General features: G+C 35.4%; 1 protein-coding gene and 1 long non-coding RNA gene across 2 annotated transcripts; both read right to left on the bottom strand.

Annotated features, from left to right (window-relative positions):
* Positions 1–19,412: 19,412 nt before the first annotated feature.
* On the bottom strand, positions 19,413–20,762 carry LOC107895123 (uncharacterized). Its single transcript, XR_001683413.2, has 3 exons — positions 20,091–20,762; positions 19,882–19,999; positions 19,413–19,799 (listed from the first exon to the last, which is right to left on the bottom strand). It is a non-coding gene; the product is annotated as an uncharacterized lncRNA (long non-coding RNA).
* A 372-nt stretch (positions 20,763–21,134) lies between these two features.
* On the bottom strand, positions 21,135–24,158 carry LOC107895112 (receptor-like protein EIX2). Its single transcript, XM_016820348.2, has one exon. The coding sequence runs from the start codon at positions 24,156–24,158 to the stop codon at positions 21,135–21,137; it is 3,024 nt and encodes a 1,007-aa protein (XP_016675837.2).

The following is a 24,158-nucleotide window of genomic DNA, read 5'->3' as shown; positions in this document are numbered from 1 at the left end:
TTGTGAACAATACAAGCATGTATCTGACATGGTGCCTGATCGGCTAACTCTGCAGATGATGGAAAAGAAGCCGACGGAGACTTTTAGGCAATACACACAAAGGTGGAAGGATATATCAGCTCAAGTAGAACCCCCATTGACTAAAACTAAAATAACGGTCCTCTTCATCAACACTTTGAAAGCATCATTTTATGATAAATTGGTAGGAAGTGCCACGAAAGACTTCGCAGATATTGTAATATCCGGAGAATTTATAGAAAATACCATCAAGAGTGGAAGGATGGAAGGTTTTGAAAGGTCGAAAATGGCAGCACCTGTAAAGAAAAAAGAGATAGAAGCCCATATGGTGGGAACTGAGAGCCACCACACTTCTAATCCTTACCCAGTCCAGCCACGACCTCGATATCGCCCACCTCCAAACTTTTATTATCCTTCCCAAAGCCCTTACTATCAAGTACTTCCTCCTTACCCCATCTACGCCACAGATAACCGAAGACCATTTGCCATGTTCCCACCAAATACCATGCCTGCTCAAAGCCAACCCAAAAATGAACAAAGACCGACATGATCCAATCCTGAAAAACCCCAGTTCACCCCAATTCTAGTGTCATACGGAGAGCTGTACCCAAAACTATTGGAAAAACATTTAATATCCCCACATTATATGGCACCCTTGAAGCCCCCATACCCAAAATGGTACGATCCTAATGCTAGTTGTATGTACCACGCTGGAAACTAAGGGCATTCTACAGAAAATTGTTTGGCCTCTAAAATGAGGGTTCAAGGTCTTATTGATGCAGGCATTCTACGATTTGATGGTAAGGACAATACAGCTGGAAATCTACTCCCTAACCACACTGAAGGGAACGTGAGCGCGGTGACAAAAAAAGACAGGTGGCATGCCAAAAGTTGTGTTTCTGAAATAAAGACACCACTGCGAAAGATTTGGGAGGTAATGGTTGAAAAGGGGCTGTTCTGTCATCCCAACAGAATTTTTAAAGAAGGAAATACAAAAAGTCAATATTTTTGTGATTTTCATAGGATCGAGGGGCATGACATCCAGTCTTGTGAAGGATTCAGAAAACTACTTCAAGACATGATGGACAACAAGGAAGTTGAGATCTTTAACAAAAATGAAAGAGGCCGATGAAGGAGAAGTATGCACTTCTGATAATCAATCATCAGGTTTCCCTTATAGTGTTGATCGACCATTGGTGATTTATTACGATGCAAAAAAGGAGCAAGTGAAACCAAAGATGATAATTGAAGTACCATCTCCTTTCCCTTACAAAGACAACAAGGCAGTACCATGGAAATATGATGTCAACATTATCATACCTGAAGGTGAAAAATCCAAAGTCACGACCGAAAATGTTGACGAAGTAGGACACTTCACCCGCAGCGGGAGGTGTTATTCTAAAGCGGTCGAACCAATAAAGAAGACTACTGACTTGAAGCAGAAAGGAAAGGCACCGATGCATGAGGCCGATGTTGAACTTGAGACTCCGTCCGAACAAGAAGTTAAAAGGCCTGTGAATGAAGAGGAAGTTCATGAATTCTTGAAGTTCATCAAGCATAGTGAATATAACATCGTGGAATAGTTAAGCAAAAAATTAGCACGAATCTCGGTATTATCCCTACTGTTGAATTCAAAACCACATCGGAATACTTTGCTAAAAGTGTTAAATCAAGCTTACGTGGCAAGCAATATATCTGTCGAAAAACTTGATAGGTGGGTGAATAACCTGAATGCGGATAATTTTATTTCTTTCAACGATGACAAAATACCGCCAAATGGTAGGGGCTCCATAAAAGGATTACATATCACAACCCGTTGCAAGGGTTATATAATACCGAATGTGCTCATTGATAACGGGTCAGTACTCAATGTCATGCCTTTGGCCACGCTTTCTAGAATTCCAATTGATATATCTTATCTGAGACCTTGTCATTCTACAATAAGAGCATTCGATGGGACAAGACGAGAAGTCATGGGAAAATCAAAATTCCTCTAGAAGTGGGCCCCTATATATATGACATCGAGTTTCAAGTCATGGACATCATGCCTTCGTATAATTGCCTTTTAGGAAGGCCTTGGATCTACTCTGATGGGGCAGTTCCTTCATCTCTCTATCAAAAAGTAAAGTTATCATGGATGGTCTTTTGGTCACTGTCGTGGGTGAGAAAGATATTATCGCATCTATCTCTGCTGATACGCCATACCTCGAAGTAAACAATGATGCAGTAGAATGTTCCTTCCGTTCTTTCGAATTCATCAATGCTACGTTCGTTGCTGAAGGAAATAAGATTCCCATGCCTAAGCTGTCAAGGAATACCAAGATGGGAATTAAGCTGACTATGGGAAAGGGACTCCGGGCGAGGAAAGGTTTGGGAATTTATCAGCAAGGGATAGTTAGAGCTCTAAAACCAGTGCCCCACAAGGCTCGATATGATTTAGGGTTCCAGTTGGATATACGATAAAAAAGAAAATAGTTGCAGAAAGATCAAGAAATGAGGGTTTCAAGAGCCTTAGGCCAAAAATTAGAATGGGAGCCCATAACGTACCCTCCTTTGTCAAAAACATTTACATGTGCAAGAATGATATACCCCGGGCAAGATAATCCACGAAGCACGCTGTTATTAATTGAAAGGGGTCTTCAGAATGTCAGTTTAAATGTCATTGACAAAGGAAATGATGCAATTAAAGATGTTTCAATGATATGCCCTTATCCTCCTAGATTCGTTTTGAACAATTAGACTACTGTGGATCTCCTTGTAGTTTCTAAGTCTTCTCCAGAGTAATGCTCAATGTAACACTCTTTTTTTTTGTGTCCCTAAGTAATAGTAGGGATTCTTTTGTAAGAGTTTATGATTTGCTCTTTATCATTTAAATAAACATTAATGGAGATACATTCTGTCATGGTCTTTTCATTCTCATTAACTTTATATTTTTTCCCTTTTCTCACAGCCTGCCATTACATATATTTCACGTCATGCCATTATGCTTGTTGGTCCCAATACTTTGATGCTCCTCTATATTTTTCTTCTCCATTCAACTTTCAGGTGCTCAGATATCAACGATGTGAACAAACTCGTTACAAATCTTAAAATCGATTTTAAGAAAGCTATTTGTTTAAGAGAGTTTGAAACTGAGGAAAATGTTGAACACTATGTCTCATCTCCTGACTTACTAAGAATGGTAGAACAAGAAGATAAATAGATTCTACCTCATCAAGAATCTGTTGAGTTAGTAAACTTGGGAAATGAATAAAAGAGGCAAGAAGTGAAGATTGGAACCTCCATTTCGGATAACACCAAACATGATTTGATCGTTTTGCTTCATGAGTACAAAGATGTATTTGCATGGTCGTATCAGGACATGCCAGTACCGAAGAAAGACGGTAAGGTACGAATGTGTGTGGATTACCGCGATCTGAATCGAGCAACTCCTAAAGATAATTTTCCTTTGCCACACATCGATACATTGGTGGATAACACAAACAAACATTCATTATTTTCGTTCATGGATTGATTCTCGGGTTATAATCAGATAAAGATGGCTCCTAAGGATATGGAGAATACTACTTTCGTAACGATGTGGGGAATATTCTATTATAAGGTGATGCCGTTCGGATTAAAGAACGCTGAGGCAACATATTAGAGGGCCATGGTGATGTTGTTTCATGACATGATGCACAAAGAAATAGAAGTCGACGTCGATGATATGATCGCCAAATCCAATGGGGAAATAGAGCATGTTAGGAACCTCAGGAAGTTGTTCGAAAGACTGAGAAAGTTTTAGCTGAAGTTTAATCTAGCCAAGTGTACGTTTGGGGCTACCTCGGGAAAATTGCTAGGCTTCATCGTCAGCGAGAAAAGCATTGAAGTTGATCCAGATAAGATAAAAGCCATACAAGAACTACCACCTCCGCGCACGCAAAAAGAAGTCAGAGGATTTTTAGGGAGGTTGAACTACATCGCTCAGTTCATTGCTCAACTTACCAACCAGTGTGACCCAATTTTTCGACTCCTTCAAAAACATAATCCGGGAGAATGGAACGAGGAGTGCCAAGTGGCTTTTGACAAGATAAAGCAGTATTTGTCTAGTCTCGCGGTGCTAGTACCGCCAACTCCAAGAAGACCGTTAATATTGTATCTGACTGTGTTCGAAAATTTAATAGGTTGCATACTTGGGCAGCATAATGAGTCAGGGAAAAGAGAAAAAGCGATTTACTATCTCAGCAAAAAGTTCACAGAGTATGATACAAAGTACTCTTCAATTGAAAATTTCTGTTGCGCTTTAGTTTGGGTAGTTCGAAGGCTCATGTAATATATGTTGTATGATACGACATGGTTAATTTCAAAGCTGGATCCAATAAAGTATATGATGGAATCACCTACACTCTCAGGAAGAATAGCACGATGACAGGTCCTATTATTAGAATACGACATCGTCTATTTGAGCCAAAAGTCGATAAAAGGGAGTGCAATAGCTGATTTCTCAGCAACTCAAATAACGGAGGAATACGAGCCATTGAGATTTAATTTCCCAGATGAAGACTTGATGTGCATTACGGGAAAAGAATGTGAGTCATCCAAAGAGAAGTCATGGAAAATGAGCTTTGATGGTGCATCGAATACATTGGGGCATGGGATTGGAGCAGTCTTAGTATCACCAGAAGGGAACCATTACCCGTTCACTGCTAGGTTGAATTTCTTCTGTACCAATAACATAGCGGAATATGAGGCCTGTATCATGGGACTTCATGAAGCTATTGAACGAAACAACGAAATCCTAGAGGTGTACGGGGATTCAGCGTTGGTGATATACCAAATCCGTGGAGATTGGGAAGTGAGAGATTCAAAATTAATTAAATACAGTGATCTAGTGGCAGTACTGATTAAAGAATTCAAAGAAATAACTTTTAATTACTTCCCACGAGAAGAAAACCAATTGGCTGATGCCCTGGCCACTTTGGCTTCAATGTTCAAAGCGAACAGAGAAATAGATATAATTCCTCTTCAAATGAGCATATATAAAGTCCCTGCACATTGTTTCAGTATTAAAAAAGAGCCAGATGGACGGCCATGGTTCTATGATATCTTAGAATATGTCAAGAATCAAAAGTACCCCGAACAAGCAATTGAGAACGACAAAAGAACAATCAGAAGAATGGCAGTAGGATTTGTTCTTGATGGGGACATTCTGTATAAAAGAGGAAAAGATCAAGTGCTCTTGAGATGCGTGGATGCTGTTGAAGCCAGAAAAATACTTAAAGATGTCCATGAGGGAATTTGCGGGACACATGCCAATGGTTTCACTATGGCCAGGAAGATTATGAGAGTCGGTTATTACTGCTGACAATGGAAAGTGATTGCATTAGTTTTGCACGAAAATGCCACAAATGTTAAATTTATGGTGGTAAAATTCATGTAGCCCATTCGCCCCTTCATGTCATGACTTCTCCGTGGCCTTTTTCTATGTGGGGCATGAATGTTATAGGGCCCATTTCCACAAAAGCTTCTAATAGACACCGATTCATTTTTGTAGTGATAGATTACTTCACGAAATGGATAGAAGCCGCTTCATTTGCTAATGTGACGAAGACTGCAATTTGCAGGTTCTTAAAAAAGGAAATCATTTGTCAATATGGTTTTCCTGAAAGAATCATTTCAGATAACGCCTTGAATTTGAACAACAAGATGATGAAGGAAGTGTGTGAACAATTTCAAATAAAGCATCATATGTGACAGCCCTAATTTGACCCTGGTCGGGAAGTGGTTTCGGGACCACAAAACCGAGTCATAAAAATAATTAATTGTTATATTCTATGCTTATTATATGTGTACATGCATATGTGAAAGTTTCATGCTCTAATTTTGTCATTTGTATGTGAAATTATTAAATAGGACTTATGTGAGACAATTGTGTAATGTGATAGCTAAATTTAAAAGTGGTCTATTAATGCATGTTATAAAAAAATGGGACTTGCATGTCAAATATCTCTTTTTGACAATAGTGGCCGGCCAAGCTCATACTTATGGGCATTATATGCATGGGTTAATATTATTATATTAAATAGTGGTAAGAAACATGTAATAAAAAATTGTGTTAAATTAATGAAGTGAATAAAACAAAGAAAAGAAAGAAAAGTGTTCATCTTTTTTATTTCTTTGGCCGAAAATTTTAAGAAGAGAAGGGAGGGGAAACAAGCATTCGGCTACTCCTTTATAGTCTTGAATAAGGTAAGTAATTCATGTTAGTTCTTGGATTTTTAACATATTTTAAGTTAGGTATTAAGTTTCTTACTTAGCCCATGACAAAATTTTGAGTTGTGTGGTGTATTGAGCATTCGGCCATGGGAGAAATTGAAGGGGATAGATTGTTGTTCTTATAGTTTAATGAAGTTTGAGCTAGATAATACTTAATTGTTAGTATTTACATGTGAAATGGATGAACTTGGACTTGTTGAATTACTTGAACAAATAATTTGTTTTCAAGTGTTAAATGTGAGCAAATGCTGTTGGGTGATTGAATGAAATAATTAGAGGTTTTCATATCAAGAGGTTCGGCTTGTAAATGAATTTTTAAGGGCATAAATCTTGAATAATGTTATGCATAAGTTTCGGCTTTGATAGTATTTATATAAGTATAATTAGTTCATTTTGATAATATGGTATGAAGTGATAAGTAAAAATATAATGGTAGCTTAAGTTAAATAACATTCGGCTATGAATTTTTGTGTTTAAATTTTTGAATGTTGAATGTTTTAGAATGATGAAATAGAGATTATGCTTAAGTGAAATTATAGATATGTGATGATTGATTGGTGATATGCATGTTTAAATAAGATGCATGCAAAGAATGTGTGAAAGAATGAATTGGTAATAAATCTGCTTGGGACAGCAACAGTAACGTGATTTTGGAAAATCACCATAAATTGTGGGAGTTGAGATAGAAGCTGAATAAATTATGTAATTAAAGCTTAATGAGTCTATTTTCTTATAAAAGAAACTGTAAAAGCAAAAGAATTTCCGATAATGAGATATTTGAAGTGATGTAGGACAAGGTCAAAATGACTTCTAGATCCCCTGTTCTGTTTTTATAAAATCATGATAAATTGTACAAAAATGGTTATATGATGGAGTTTATATTCTTAGACTCCTTAATGAGTCTAGTTTCAAATGAAATAAATGAGGATATATTTTGAATTCTGTATAATGAGAAATGTGATTCGTAGTGAAGAGTGGTCAGATTAGTCAAACAGTGAAACAAGGGAAACTTTAAGAAAAATCTGGTATTGATTGGCCAAGCTAAAAATTCTGAAAATTTTATGGATAAAAGATATATGAGTCTATTTTCATGGAAATTTTACGGCATTGATTTGGAGTTTCGTAGCTCCAATTATAAATAATTTAGTGACTATTGCTCAGGAAGACAGCTTATTGTGAATTTGTGATTATGTGGTAAATATTGATAAAAATTTGTTAACGAGTTGCTTAATGTTTTCTTATAAACTTACTATGATCTATATGTGTGAAAGTCGTATATATATTATATTCTGAAAGTAATGCTTGAATAGTCGAATAATGACTAGTTTAAAATTGTTGAATTTAAGCTCAAGAGCATAGAGAACCAAGGTTGGACAAGGGAAAAGAGAAAGTAGTTGAATAGCCGATCCGAGACTGTTCGAAAATATTCGAGGTAAGTTTTGAGTAGTCACCTTTAGTATATAATTGATGATGCCTTGATATGTGTATATTAGATGAATTGTGACCTTTTGGTTCTACTTGAATTAAGTTGTGTGATAAATAATTTATGTATATGACTTATAGTCGAATGGTCACTATGTGTTAAACTTGAATGGTGAAATGGATATGTGATATTTATGTATGACTTTCGAATCGAAATGTAAATGATGGTGTTCATATGGAGCTTATATCCGAACGTAGCAAATGACTACTAATGTGATAAGTTGAATAAGTTATGTTAATATATGATTAAATATGCATGATATTGATGTATATCCGGACTTAGGGTCCGCAGGCTATGTGCTGGAATTATATCCGGACTTAGGGTCCGCAGGCTATGTGCTGGAATTATATCCGGACTTAAGGTCCGCAGGCTACGTGCTGGAAATTTGTCCGGGCTAAAGTCCCGCAGGCTTCGAGTTGGTATTATACCGGGTTTAAATTCCTGCAGGCTTGTGCTGGTAATTGGTTTCAAGTCCTAAGACCTGACAGGCTTAATGCCAGTAAGTTAAGTAAGATTATGATATTGAATGTTCGCAGTAAACCATCGTCGAGTAAGTACTATACATTCAATATGTTCAGGTACGTATTACTTACTCATCGGTGAATTGATTTCGAAGTGAATCATTAGCATCAAAGAAGAATATATATATAAATATGATGGATGGTTATATTTACGAATATGAGAATGATTTAATCGGTCATGGTATATTTGTATATGAATTATATGTTAAAATTTCTTTATGTACTCATGTACATTCAGTCAATGATTTTGTGAATTATTAGTATCAAAGAATGATACTTAAGTGTGAATGATTGTTATATCTACGAGTAAAACAATGACCTATTCGGTCAAATGTTGTTATTATATGAGATTATTTGATTTAAATGCATCGCATGAACTTTTAGTAAAAGAAAAATATGTGCTGAGAGTCTATGTTTATGTTTATGTGTATTCGGCCATGAAGCAATTTGAATTGAGAATAAGTCTGTTTAAATGAATGTTTTGAATTTCGATAAGTTTTAATTATTTGTGATGCTTAAAACTTACTAAGCTTATAAAAGCTTACTCCGTTTGTTACGTTTTCTGTTTTATAGATTGTTGATTCCAGTTACCTGCTCGGAAAGGGGATCGTCAGCTACTCGTCACACTATCTATCATTTTGGGGTTCTACTATGTTTTGGAGTTAGTATGGCATATATGGAATAGACTTAAGTGAATGATATTTCGAGATGTATTTGTATATAAGCCATGTGAATATGGCTACTTTTGAATGTCGATACAAGTTTGAATCTCGATCTTTAACTGAGTTTGGCGATGCATATATATATATTATTGCATATGTTTTTAAAATATTAAATTTTGGGATTAGTAACTCTTCATAACCCACTCCGGCGACGGACACGGGTTATAGGGGTGTTACATCATAACTCCTCACCCTATCGCCCGAAAATGAATGGAGCAATTGAAGCGGCCAACAAGAATATTAAGAAGATTATTGGGAAAATGACCGAGACATATAAAAACTGGCACGAGAAGCTACCATTCGCTTTGTATACATATCGTACATCTGTGCGGGCATCTACAGGAGCAACTCCTTTCACTCTGGTCTATGGAATGGAAGCTGTGCTACCTATCAAAGTTGATATCCCCTCTCTACGAGTCTTAATGGAGTCAAAACTAGAAGAAGAAGAGTGGGTTCGAGCTTGATATGACCAGTTAAACCTTATCGAAGAAAAACATTTGAAGGCAATCTGTCATGGATAGATGTACCAGAAGAGAATGGTAGCGGCCCATGACAAGAAAGTACAGCCAAAAGAATTCCACGAAGGAGAACTCGTGCTGAGAAAGATCCTCCCAATACAAAAAGACTTCCGAGGAAAATGGGCACCAAATTGGGAAGGACCATATGTCGTAAAGAAGGCTTTCTCAGGTGGGGCTTTGATTCTCACTGAGATGGATGAGAAAGAGTTACCTAACCTAGTGAACTCAGATGCTGTAAAGAAATATTATGCCTAAAAAAAAGATCAAGGCGAAAACCCGAAAAGGGCGTCTTGATGAACAAAAAGGATTAGGATGAAAACTTGAGAGGGCGTCCTAATAAAGCAAACCTGGGCTTAAAGAGCAAGGCGATTTGAACGGTGGGTCAAACGGCAAGGCTATAGTATTTGAAGCATCTCTGAAAGCTCGAAATCTTCTACGTAAGAAGCTATGCTCGAAAAGATTCTTGATTAAGTAACGTGGAAGAGATCATGCGTTGAATATCTAGAGCATTTGTATTTACTGAATGTGATTCCCTTTTCTTTATGACACTTTTTTACTATCCTTTGTTAACCTTTTTGTTTGTCACCTTCGAAATAAATAAATGTGAAGTACCTCTTTTGTACCTACCTGACCAATTTCATGCATCTCATTGTATAGTTTATTTGAATAATAAATAGTAAAATGAGATACTCTAAACAAAAGAAAGGTTGAGCATTACCCGGATGAGAATTCGATAAGTACGAGGCCTCAAAGCAAGGACAAAGTTCAGCAGGGGGCAAAAGAGTGGTATCTGAGAAATATAGATTACTCATAAAGCTGGAGAACGGGTACAAAGCCTGAAGAGAAAGTCAAGAATCGAAGCAATGAATGCAGATCATCACAAGAATCGTGACGAAAAGAGATATATGACAAACAAGTCCAAGGCACATAGCATAATCATGTAGGTATACAGGCATTTAAGACAAGCATGCGCATACCATGATAACATCATGCATGACATATACAGGTACTCTAGCAGAGCGAGAGGTTTTGATGATATTTATACTGGATCAAGGAAAAAGACACCTGAAGTTCCACCAGATGATATGTTTTGGTATCCTGATACTTTTATTTCTGTTTTTCAAAAAATCAACTCATATTGCAAGAGGTGAGTTGAGCCTCGGGTCACACGCCGAAGTATTTTCAATTTCTGTTTTTCAAAAATCAACTCATATTGCGAGAGGTGAGTTGAGCCTCGAGTCACACGCTGAGGTATCTTTAATTCCTGTTTTTCAAAAAAATCAACTCATATTGAGAGAGGTGAGTTGAGCCTCAAATCACGCACTGAGATATTTTCAATTTATGTTTTTTCAAAAAAATCGACTCATATTGCAAGAAGTGAGTCGAGCCTTTTAGTCTCTGTTTTTTAAAAAAAATCAGCTCATATTGCGAGAAGTGAGTTGAGCCTCAGGTCACACACTGAGGTATTTTCAATTTTTTACTTTTTTCAAAAATTAACTCATAATCCGATAGATAAGTTGAATGTCAGTTTGTATGCCGAGCTATTTTTGATGTTTGTTTTTCAATAAAGAATAAAGATTAGAGCTAATCGAATTTACAGATTTTGCCTCTCTGAAGTTGTAGTAGAGCAGGTTGAAATTACAAGTCTTATCTCTATGAAGTTTTAGCGGAACCCTGAAGTTGTAGTGGAGCGGACCAAAGATATTAGACCTTATCTCCCTGAATTTGCAGTGGAGCAGTGAAACAGATCAAAGCTATGAACCTCAGACCCCTAAAGAAGCAAGCAAAGTGAAGCTACAAGTCATATCTCTGAAGTTGTGGTGAGATGATCAAAGCTATAAGACGCAATAGACTGGGACGAAGCTACAGGAAGAAGAGGAGCACCAAAGAAGTCAAGACTCAGCGAGAACGGGCAAAATTGGCCCTATTTAAAGTCTTCGCTCCATTCTCGTTACACGACAATGAGCAAAGAGGGGCAGCTGTAGAGGCCCAATTTAGCTCTGGGCCCAATAAACAACTAGCCCAAAACCCAAACCTAAGTCTTCAACCCAATTAAACTAAACTAGACCCAATCCCAAACAGCCCAACTAAGTCCAAATAAAAAAAAAACCCTATCCCAAACCTAAGTGGCCCAAAACTTCAAAATTTTTGGAAAAAAAAAACTAGCCTCTAGGTGTGCCGCCCCTACTGTCTGACCTCCCCACGTCAGCCACCATACCGCCACTCCACCTGCTACCACCTGCTTCCGCTCCGTCACCTTCAAAAAAGAAGGACAAAACACGCAATAGACAGTAGCAAATCACGTGTAAATGGCTATAAAGAGCCAAGTCTAAAACAAAAGAGGGATTCAGCAACTTTTGAAATACAAAAGCCTTAGATTTTTTTAACAGGAGAGTAAAACAGTGATCTCAACAACAACGAATCAGGAAAATAGCATCAAATCAAAGAATCTAAATACTAAAAGAGCAAGATCGAAAACCCTAGGTGATTTTATTTTTGTTGTTTCTTTTTTTACTTTCGAAACTCCCCTTTTTGCATTTTTACATACATAAAATATGAAATAAAAACTAAAGAATCGGAAAATTTTCAAAATATATATATATATACCTTTTTAATTTTCAGCCACCGTGCACGGTGGCCGGCTACGGTGGTCAACGGCGGTTCCCTCGCCGGACTCCGGCCCCGGGGCAGAGGGGAATGAGAGAACCCTCACTTTTTTTGAAGAAAGAAGAGAGAAAATGAAGATTTTTGCAAAAAAAAGGGCCTTTTATAACACTACAAAACGACGCCGTTTCATTCAGTTGCAAAACACCCCAAAACGGAATCGTTTAGGCGCAGACCCGAAGGCCCGATCCACAAAGGGATCCGCGTGTTTCTGTTATTTGGGATAATTGCGCGCACGATCCTTCCGCATTGTTATTATGTTTTAGTCCAGTCTTTTTTCTGTTTCTTAATTCTGTCTATAATTTTAACTTTGTTTCAATTTGGTCCTCTGATCATTTGAGGGATGGACATTGCAACAGCGTCGTTTTAGGGATAGGGTATAATTGCGAAATCAGTCCCTCCATGTTATTCGCGTGTTCGGATAGATCCTCCCCTTTATTTTTATTTCAAATCTGCCCCAAAACTTCGTTTTTAGTTTCAATTTCGTCCATTTCATTACTTTTGTTGTTTTATTATGTTATTATTATACTTATATTTATATTTATTTTATTACTGCTACTTCTATCATTATTATTATATTTTTTTCTCATGTATATATTATTATTTATATTATTGTTATTATTACCATTATTAATATTCTTGTTATTAACATTGTTTTTATTCCTTTTATTATTATTTTTTATTAATATATTATTATTATTATTATTATTATTATTATTATTTTGTTAATATTACTATTATAATTATATCTTATTTTTGTGTTTATTTACTTACTGTTTTGTTATTAATTCATTAATTTATTGTTATTAACATATTATTATTATTAATGTATTATTATTACTATTTACTATTATTATTATCGTTATTATTTTTATTTTATTACTATTATCATTTTTTTAATTTATTGTTACTATTATTCTTTTACCATTTAATTCATATTATTATTATTATTATTATTATTAGTGTATGTTTCTATTATATGTGTGTATATATATATTTATATATAGTATTATTTTTAATTACTTTATTTTTATATTATTATATTATATTATTATAATATATGTCTTCCTTTTTGTGTTTATTTATTTATTGTTTTATTATTAATTAATTTAGCATTATTAATTATTATTTATTATTGTCCTTGTTAACATGTCATCATTTTATTAATCTATGATTATTACTATTGATAATATTTTATTATTTTCTACTTTGACTTATCGTGTCATTATTATTATTATCATTTCTGTTATTATTCGTGTATATATTAATATTATTGTTATTTTTATTCTAATATTGTATTTTAATAGTTTTCATTAATTGTATCGTCGTTTGCATTATTTACAAATTCCTGTTGCGAATAATATTATTTTTTATATTTTTAATTAATTTTAATAAATAAGGTAACGTACCGATTTCAACACTAATCGCTATGTTGGGTGAATATCATTGGCTCGTGTTAAAAACGAGAGGTCCTTCTAAAAAAACCAAAAAATTCGAATTCTTGTATTTCAATCGGATCACGATTAAATATAAAATTAAACTTGTATTTTTGAGAATTAAGACAACGCATATTTAACAAGATACCAAGTTTGGGCATCGCGAGGGTGCTAATACCTTTCTCGCGCGTAACCGACTCCCGAACCCTATTTTCCTCTGGATTTTCGCGTAGACCCAAATTCAGCCTTCATTTTTGTTCAAAAAAAAATTTCTTTTCTAAAAAGAAGATTTATTAGGTGTCCGATCACACCTAGAAAAAAGATCGGTAGTGATTCCTTTTCTCTTTAAAACCGAAATTTCATTTTCAAATTTTCAAATAATCACCTCAACTAGCAATCAAAGCGAAATTTTTACGTAGCTACATGATTGATACGAGAATTCAACTGAATTTTGAAATAGCAAAAGATGAATGTTACTGGGAACAGAGGGCTAAACTCAATTGGCTAAAATTTGGGGATAGAAATACAGTTTTTTTTCACAATTCAGCAACTCAACGGCGACGAAAAAATTGGATTCATAAGTTGCAGAACGATGAAGGCAGGGAAACGGAGGCTTTGAATGAAATTGAAGTTGTTGCTCGGTCCTACTTTCATAACTTATTTACGGCTGGTAATAGAGGAAATTATGATTATGTGCTGTCTGGCATTGACTGTTGTATGTCTGAGGGAGATAATGAGAAATTAACAGCAACGTATACCAGTGAAGAAATTCGAGAAGCGGTATTTGAGATGGGGGCAACTAAAGCACCAGGGGAGGATGGGTTTCCAGCTTTGTTTTACTAGAAATGCTGACACATTATTGGAGATGAGGTTGTCTCTTTTTGCTTACATATTCTTAATGGCGATACGAAGGTTAGTTCGTTAAATTACACTAATATCGTGCTTATCCCGAAAAAAATAATCCGGTAAATATGTCACATTTTCGTCCAATTAGTCTATGGAATGTTTTATACAAAATATTGGCGAAAGTGATTGCAAACCGTTTCCGAAGAGTGATATTGATGAAGCGCAAAGTGCCTTTATACCAGGACGATTGATCTCGGACAATGTGTTGATAGCATATGAAATTCTTAATACGGTTAAACATAAAAGGCCGGGAAAGAAGGGATTAATGGCAGTAAAGCTGGACATGAGTAAAACGTATGATAGGGTTGAATGGAGTTTTTTAAGGGCAATAATGATTCGAATGGGGTTTGCTACAAAATGGGTTGAAGGGGTTATGAAATGCATAACATCTGTGTCTTATTCAGTAGTCATTAATGGATTGATTGGAGAGAGATTCCAACTAACCAGAGGTCTTAGACAAAGAGATCCATTAAGTCCATTTTTGTTTCTATTATGTGGAGAGGGTCTATCGAGCTTGATGAGACTAGCGATACAGGAAGGAAGCTTAAAAGGGGTGAAAGCCAGCAGGAGTGGACCAGCGGTATCGCATTTGTTATTTGCAAATGATTGTATTCTATTTGAGGAGGCAACAATTTGGGGTGCGAATCGACTAAAAGCAATTCTAAGCTATTACAAATCTTGTTCGGGTCAGCAGGTTAATTTTGAAAAGTCTGTTGTTTTCTTTAGTAAGAATACTACGGAGGTGAATAAACAGTTAAATAGCTAGTCTATTGACAATTTGATGCTCGAAGGAACCAGAACGCTACCTTGGTTTGCCAAATATGGTGGGTAGGAGGAAGAATGAGTCTTTCCAAAATTTAAAATATCGTATTAAATTGCGTATTGACAACTGGAGTAATAAATACCTATCTCAAGAAGGAAAAGAAGTCTTTATTAAAGTCATCCTTCGGGCGATTCCAACTTACACGATAGCATGTTTCCTACTGCCGAAAACCCTATGTGATGAAATGGAGGGTATTATTGCGAAATTTTGGTGGCAAAAGGGAAGAGGAAAAAAGGGTATTCATTGGTGTACTTGGAAAGAGCTTTGTAAATTGAAGGAAAATAGAGGTTTAGGGTTTCAAAATTTAAGTCATTTTAATATCGCGCTTTTAACTAAACAAGGCTGTCGATTGATTATTTACCCTAACTCATTATTAGCAAAAGTATTAAAGGCAAAATATTATCCACAATCTAATTTTCTTGAGGCAAGGGTAGGAAAATTACCTTCCCTTACCTGGAAGAGCATTTCCCTTACCTGGAAGAGCATTTGGGCGGCAAATGGACTTCTTCAAGATGGATTATGCTGGAGAGTGGGAAATGGGAGGGATATTTCCATTTGGAATGATTGTTGGATCCTAGGAATAGACACAATCAATAGACACAATATGACAGACAACGAGGAGTTGGAGTTAGTCTCAGATCTAATTGATTGTTCGAGCAGAAAATGGAAAACAGAGTTGATATGCAATACCTTTAATAACGAGGTAGCTCACAAAATATTGCAGATCCCTATTGCAGGAACTAGTCATGAGGATTTTCAAGTTTGGAAAGGAGAACAGTCGGGAGAGTTCTTTGTACATAGTGCCTATAAACTATTACAGAATTCTTTACTAGATCTTAGAAGTAATTTAATACAGGCCGAATCTAAAAAATTTTACAGCAAACTATGGATTTTACAACTTCCCACAAAAGTTGCAATATGATCTGGCGTTTTTCTTGGAATTACATGCCCACGTTTGTCAACCTTAGGTGTAAAAGGGTACTGTAACACCCCCTACCCGTATTCATTGCCAGAATAGGGTACGAGGCATTACCAGAGTTTACTGAACATTTTCAGATAATTTTGAGTCATTTATTATTCATATTTTGAAATAATCATAACGTCTCTCTATTGGGCCCTCGAAGCCCAAAACATACATTAGAAACCAACTGGAATAAAATCGAGATCATAAAAAATTTCGCAAAATCTTAAATTATATTTTCATCTAAGTACTTACCGTTTCAATGCTTCTTATAATTAAACATGTTACCATTCAATCAATAGCTTGGCACTTGTTTAAGCGTCAAACAACAACATTGTTAGTATACTTGCACATATTTCATATAAATTCAACATTGATATACCTATTTTCTCAACATATCACACTTGAGTTTAATAATAGTTTTAACTTACATAATTTCCTTGTATCAACATATCAAAGATAATTATATATGTACATGTCACAAAATATATTATTCTCTTACTGTTTCTTCATAAGCATATATCATTCATTTCGTTATATCAATATTTCATGCACCATCATTTCCTTATATCTTGTAAATATTTATTTCGGTAATAGTTCGTATTAAACTTAACATAAATTAAATTCCATGTACCTATACTTATTTCATTTATCTATCTTCTTAATTATTTCATACAACTATTTTGTACATATATTTCCATATGACCAATTCCTGTAAACATTTCACACAACCATTTCATATAACCATTTCATCTGATACATATTACCTGAATATCGATTGTTCAATAGATATCTTGGCGTTTCTCTTCCTCGATCTTATTTATCTTCGACATGATGTCATAGTATCTTTCAACTATGGTTTTACTCGTTTTCTGTCATGTTGCCATGGTATCTTTCAACCATTGTCTTATTCATTTTCCCGTCATGTTGCCATGGTATCTTTCAACCATGGTCTTATTCATTTCATATCACGTTGCCATGGTATCTTTCAACCGAAATCACGTTGCCATGGTATCTTTCAACCATGGTCTTACACATTTCATATCAGAGAGCACATTCCCGCGAACCTCATCCTTACAGTGGGATTACCAGTCCAGGCTAAATCCCCTGTAATATAAACTCATAGAGTATTGTCGGGATTACCAGTCCAGGCTAAATCCCCTGCAACGACAATTACTCTAATGAGCTTGGATCTGAATTACCAGTCCAGGCTAAATTCAGACCCTAATTCGGATTACCTGTCCGGGCTAAATCCATTTTCCACATATTCTTCGGGAGGGCTATATCAGGATAGGATCACCCGTCCGGGCTAGATCTTTTTTACCGTCAATTTTTTTTCAGAGATCCATCGAATTTCCTTCTATTCAACCGGGATTTTTTTCCCTTTTTTTTTTCAAATATATCAATGTTTCATAAATTTCCATATAATGAACATTCAAATCATATTCATATAACAAAAACATGCATTTCAAGCATTTAAGAATATAATTCAAGTTACACGAACTTACTTGGCGAAATTGTAGAAATATCAAGATAAGGGGCATTTTGGTAATTTACCATTTTCCCAATTTTCACCCGATCTTAAATTGAAAATTTCATTCAATTTATTAATTTAGATAATAAAAAAATTCATTCCCTTCAATTTGGTCATTTTTGACATTTTTACAAAATTACCCCCTAAAGTTTTACTTTTATTTAATTCAGTCTTTAAGCCTAAAACATGCAAATTAGCCATGCTAGCTAGATATTCATATATATTTTCCTCCTCCTCCTCTCCATTCCACATCCTTAATGTATATAACACACTTGTAAGTAACATTATCTATAATCTTTATTATTTACTTTTATGAATTTTCAAGCTGTCCATCTGTATCATAATCACTAAATTATTTATATTTGGAGCTATATAACTTCAAATTAAGATCTGATAATTTTCCCTGAAACTAGACTCATATATCTTCTTACCTTCAACTTTTCAGAATTTTTGGTTTAGCTAATAAGTACAGTTTATTCTTTAAAGTTACCCCTGTTCTGCTGTCTAACAGTTCTGACTCTTCTTCACTAAAAATTGATTATATCCTCGTACAAGATTCAAATGATATTGTAATTTGTTTTTATGGAAAATAGGCTCATTAAGGATTCTAAACATATAAATTTAAGCCCCTAATTATTTTTATCCAATTTTTTATGATTTTCCAAAGTCAAAACATGGAAACCCAAAATCATTCTGACCTTGTCTCATAAAATTTATTATATCTCATGATTCACAATTCCATTGCTTACATCTTTTCTTTTATAAGAAACTAGACTCAATAAGCTTTAATTTCATATTTTAATAATCCTCTAATCAGATTTATACAATTTTTGGTGATTTTTCAAAGTTACACTACTGCTGCTGTCCAAAACAGTTTTAGTGAAAAATATTAATTTCCATTTTGCCCCAAATTTCACAGTTTATACAATTCAGTCCTTGCTCAATTAACCCCTCAATTTAGATAATTTTTCTCAATTAATACTTTATTCTATAATTTTAAACTTCTTCATAACCCCTAAAAATCAGAACTTTAGCATTAGACATTAATTCCAAACTCTTTCTTAATTAGGTCCTAAAATGAATTTCCATCAATTTTACTTGATAAAATCATTATATACCAAAAGTAAAGATTCAATTCTATGATTATTCATCATATTATTTTAGCACTCATCCATAAAAACTTTAAAAATTAGTCATGGAATCAAAAACTAATGAAATAGTAAGTTAGACCCAATTGTAAAATTTCAAAAATATAGAAATTTCAAGGAGAAAGCAAGAATTAAACTTACATGAAGCTAGAGTATGAAAACCAGCTTGAACCCCCTTCCATGGCTGTTTTTCATCTGAATATGAAGAGAAATGAAGAGAATTCTAGATATTCCAATTTAGTCCCATTTTTATTTAGCTATTTTTGATAATTTTCCAATTTTATCTTTATTTCACCCATTTCCTGATTTTTCTCAGCTATTGCCGCCCAAATTATCTCCTTTGAGCTTATTTTCACTTTAGGTCCTTTCTCATTTGAAAATTGAACTATTAATCCTTTTAGCAACTTTTACACATTTTCCAATTTAATCCTTTTTATTTAATTGACCACTCAAACGTCAAAATTTTCTAACGAAATTTTAATATTACCTTATTGACATTCCGTAAATATTTATAAAAATATTTATGGCTCGATTTATAACATCGAGATCTCGATACCTCTTTTTCTCAATTTATTGACCAAATAAATCTTTATAAAACACAATTTACTATTCTAAAAATATTTTAAAAACTACATTTGGCTCGTAAATATTAAATAATATAATTTACGAGTTCATTTGTCGGATTTGATGGTCTAAAACCACTATTTTCGACATCGTTGAAATTCAGGCATTTACAAGTACTCACGAACGTCCAATGCCTCCGTTGTAGCTCGAGGGATGAGGATTGCTCTCACATATTCAGACACTGTCCTACAAGTATAGAAGTTTGGCATCTTTTAGATCTCTCTTGGGTCAATAATAACTTAATCTTTGAGTTATGGAACTAGATTACCTGGGTATTCATGAAAGAGTCTGAGGAGCAGAGTCGACTTTTCTGTTATGCTTTATGGCTAACTTGGTATTCCAGAAACCAGTTTGTACATGAGCAGGTGTCTATAACAGGAAGACAACTAGCACAGAAAATTCTAAGTTATAAGGGGACGATAGCAAAGCAGGAAAACCCAGATAAGGCTAGAAGATACAGAAATATGGAAGTCTTACTAAAGATTAAAGTGCACTTTGACGCGGCGTTTGACAAAAGAACTTTCAAATCTGTGTCTAGAGTGGTGGTTTGGGCTTAGGGACGAATTGCTGGCCTCGAAGGCGGTCCTTCACAATAATGTTTCATCTCCGTTCGCGGCAGAAGCATACGCAAGATTGGAAGCAATTAAGTTAGGGATTTCAATGGGTTTTCAAGAAGTACAAATCAAAGGGGATTCGCGAACAGTAATCAGAAAGTGTCAATCAACAGAAGCAGATAAATCAGTAATAGGAGCAATCATACGGGACATTCAAAGTAAGAGTGTTCATTTTCAAACAATAAAATTCCAACATATTCCCAGAACAGAAAACTCGTGTGCCCATAAGATTGCAAAAGAAGCTTTAGCGAGCGAAGTAACCTCTTACCTAGTTCAAGAAGACCCGAATCTACCAAACTCGTTTCCGGAAGAACGTTGGGGAAGGAGACCAGACTAGAAGATGATAGAAAACAGTGGGTGAAGTTTAAGGGATAGCAATGGATGTATCTTTTTGGGCAGAGCTATCGACATAATGGATGGACAACCTTGAAATAACGATTCAAAAAGCATTGTGGAGTTCAACTGTCGGTGAAATGACTTGGGTTGATTAGGTTTATCTTTTCTCTAAATGCATTTATTATTTTTATCAGTTTCTACTTTATTCTTTTTCTTTTTAAGTTTGCTTTTAAGAAACTTAAGATTATTGGTTATGTTCTGAGCATGGCCTTTTTGCTTCTTTACTTGATGGGCAGGTCTAAGGCCCATTTTTGTAATTATTTTCTTTATTCATTAAATAAAAGCCCAATCGTTTATATTTCAAAAAAAATAATATATATATATAAACGAAATTTGATATTAATAAGCCTACCTTTAAACAATTAAAATAGTAAATTTTATGTTAATTTGATATATCTTTTTGGAAATCCAAGCAAAATTTATTAATATTTTATTTATTTACAAAATACATAAAACAAAGCAAACTCATAGGAAATACAATTATTTCTCTAAACTCTGCATTTGGTGCAAACTAAGTCCTCCAGGAAGAAAGCTTGCCTCCAATGGCTTCCACCGTTGCAAAGTAAGCCAACGCCCATGATTCACTAAGAAACAACGGCCCTAATACGCCCCAAAAACCCACCAAAAATCCCACTGCAACACTTACATAAATCATATACTTTTCCAACCATCCTTCACTTTCTTCATTTCCATGGCTTCCATTAACAACATTCTGTGGTGTTTCAGCTTTCTTGCTGCAATTTTCATTGATTGGAGGCCCACAGAGTTGATTCCCGACGTAAGAAAACTTGTCAAAGCTTTGAAGTTGAGTGCTTGATGGGATTCTTCCTCTCAAATCGTTGTACGATAAGTTCAAATGACTCAAGAAATTCAAGTTGGACAAGCTTTCTGGGATTGAACCAGACAAATGGTTCCTTGAAACATCGAGAGATTCTAACATCTTAATGTCGCCAATATGAAATGGCATGTTTCCTCTCAAGGAATTCCCTGATAGATTCAATGATTGTAAGCCTGCTAGATTGGTTAGTTCTTTGGGAATGTTCCCAATGAGATTGTTGTTTGAAAGATCCATGGTGGTAACCAGTGAAAGTATGGTGCTATATTCACGGACTCTCCCTTTCATTACCAGTAATTCATTCCTTATGAACTCCCCATCAACGAAGTAATCAATGACTGCATCAGTGTCATTTGGCTTGGTAGCCATTGCAGTTAAATTCTGGAAACATGTTGGTATTTCCCCTGACAGATTGTTCACACCAAGGTCCAAGATTTGTAGTGAACTAAGCTCACAAAGTTCGTCAGGGATATGGCCATTGAAAGAGTTTGAACGAAGACTTAGAATCACAAGATTTGGAAAAGTTTTGCCAATCCATTTTGGGATGTATCCATTGAACTGGTTTTCACCAATATCAAGCATGAACAAGTCACTGTTGTTCTGCAAAGTCAATGGAAGCTCACCAGTCAACTTATTGTTTCTAAGGTTCAGAAACATGAAACCCAAATATCCTAAAGAATCTGGGATTTTTCCTGTCAGATTGTTGTTTCCCATATTTAGGACTCGAATGCTTTGCCATGGCAGCCAACAATCTGGGATTTCACCTGAGAGAAGATTTGTTTCAAGCTGGAGAAGAAACAGCTTTGGCTCACCCAACTTGTAATTACACAAAAAGCTTGAAAGTGAGCCTGAAAATGAGTTGTTTGAGAAAAACAATGTTGCCACATCAGGGAGAATCCTTGGCAAAGGACCTGAGAACCTGTTTGATCTCAAATCCACTAGTTTATGAACTGACAAAAATGGGATTTCACCTTCAAGTTGATTATGGGAAATGTTGAGGGACACCATTTTGGAAGTGAAGTTCCAAAACCAAGAGGGGACAACATCTGCAATCCCTGCACTGGATATGTCTAAAGTAGACAAATCCTTCTGAAACTGAATCCATGTTGGGAATTTGGGGCCAAGGAACCAGTAACTCAGTTCAATAGTTTGACACTGAAATGGAGGAATCCAGTTTGAGTTTGCTTCAAACTTCAACTTGTTTTGAGATGCCTTGAAAACTCTGAGTCTTTTGAGACTAGAAAAGAACCCTTCTGACACTGCCCCTTCCAACAGATTATAAGCAATATTCATATATTCCAGATTCATGGGATTTTCAAGATGTTCAGGAAGATTTCCATCTAATTGATTGTCTGAAACATCAATATATTGTAGAGATGAAAGGTTCCCTAGAGAGACTGGAATGAGCCCAGAAATGGAATTCTGAGAAAGAATGAGATAAGAAAGGCTTTTAAAGTGTCCAAGTTGATCAGTCAAATGGCCTGAAAGATTGTTATTTGCCAGATTCAAAGATTCCAATTTATCGGAACAGCATATAAACAAGATCTTTAAGGTTTCTGATATATCCTGACGAAGCTTGTTGTTTGAAAAATCAAGCTTCCTCAAATTGGAAAGATTTTCTAAGGAAATTGGCAGTGTTCCTTCAAGCTGATTTGCTGACAAATCAAGTGTTTTGATGGAACTCAAGTTTCCAATGGAATCTGGGATTTTTCCTTGAAGAAGGTTACTGGAAAGGCTGAGGAATTCAAGATGGTTCAAACTGAACAACCAAACAGGCAATGATGAATTGAAAGAGTTTGTGGAAAGATCAAGAGATTTGAGAGATGAAATGTTCTGAAAACTGCTGGGAATCACACCTTCAAAGGCATTTCCACTAAGATCAATGGAAACAAGGCTATGAAGACTGAAAATCCAAACAGGTACCGAAGGGGATAAATAGTTGTTTGAAAGATCAAGAACTGAAAGTGATGAATAATTAATCATTGTTGATGAAGGGTCATTGTCAAGAGAACACGCTGACAAATGTAACTCTTTTAAAGAAGGAAGTTTACTGGTTACCTGAAGCCAGTCAATGGCTTTACTAAGGTCCACTTGACTCAAATCAAGAAACTCCAATGATGAAAAACCAGAAAGCCATTGAAGGTTCTTAGCTTCAAACAACTTGTTACTGTTACCTCCAAGGTTAAGATGCTGCAGTTTTGAGAGATTCCCAAGCTGGTGAGGAATGACTCCGCCAAAATGAGCATCAGACAGGTCAAGAAAAGTTAAACTCTCCAATGAACCAAGGAAACTAGGAATCAGGGTGCCACCAAAGTTGTTATGGCTAAGATCAAGATGAACCAGATGGTTCAATGAAAGCAATGAAGGGTTTATTTTACCTCTCAGGATTGATCTCCAATAAACACCAAATTCAGCATCTGACGCATAAACAGGAGGGCTTGAAGGAGGCTTCAAATCCAATTTGTAAACATGGCCTGTGATGTTATCGCAGTAAACTCCAAGCCATTTGCAACAATCTTCACCATTTTTAGACCATGAAGATAGCCTGTTTGAACGATCAATGATGTCTTGTTTGAAGTTTAAAAGAGCTTGTCTCTCACTCTCAATGCAGACAACCATGCGATTGCCTTCACAAAAGGTAATCCCAGTAGGTGCAAAAATGGGGATAAAAGCCATGAAAAACAGTGTGAAACCTCTCAT

Source organism: Gossypium hirsutum, chromosome A08, assembly GCF_007990345.1.
Source record: "Gossypium hirsutum isolate 1008001.06 chromosome A08, Gossypium_hirsutum_v2.1, whole genome shotgun sequence".
Taxonomy (NCBI): domain Eukaryota; kingdom Viridiplantae; phylum Streptophyta; class Magnoliopsida; order Malvales; family Malvaceae; genus Gossypium; species Gossypium hirsutum.
This window is presented reverse-complemented; position numbering and strand designations above follow the sequence as displayed.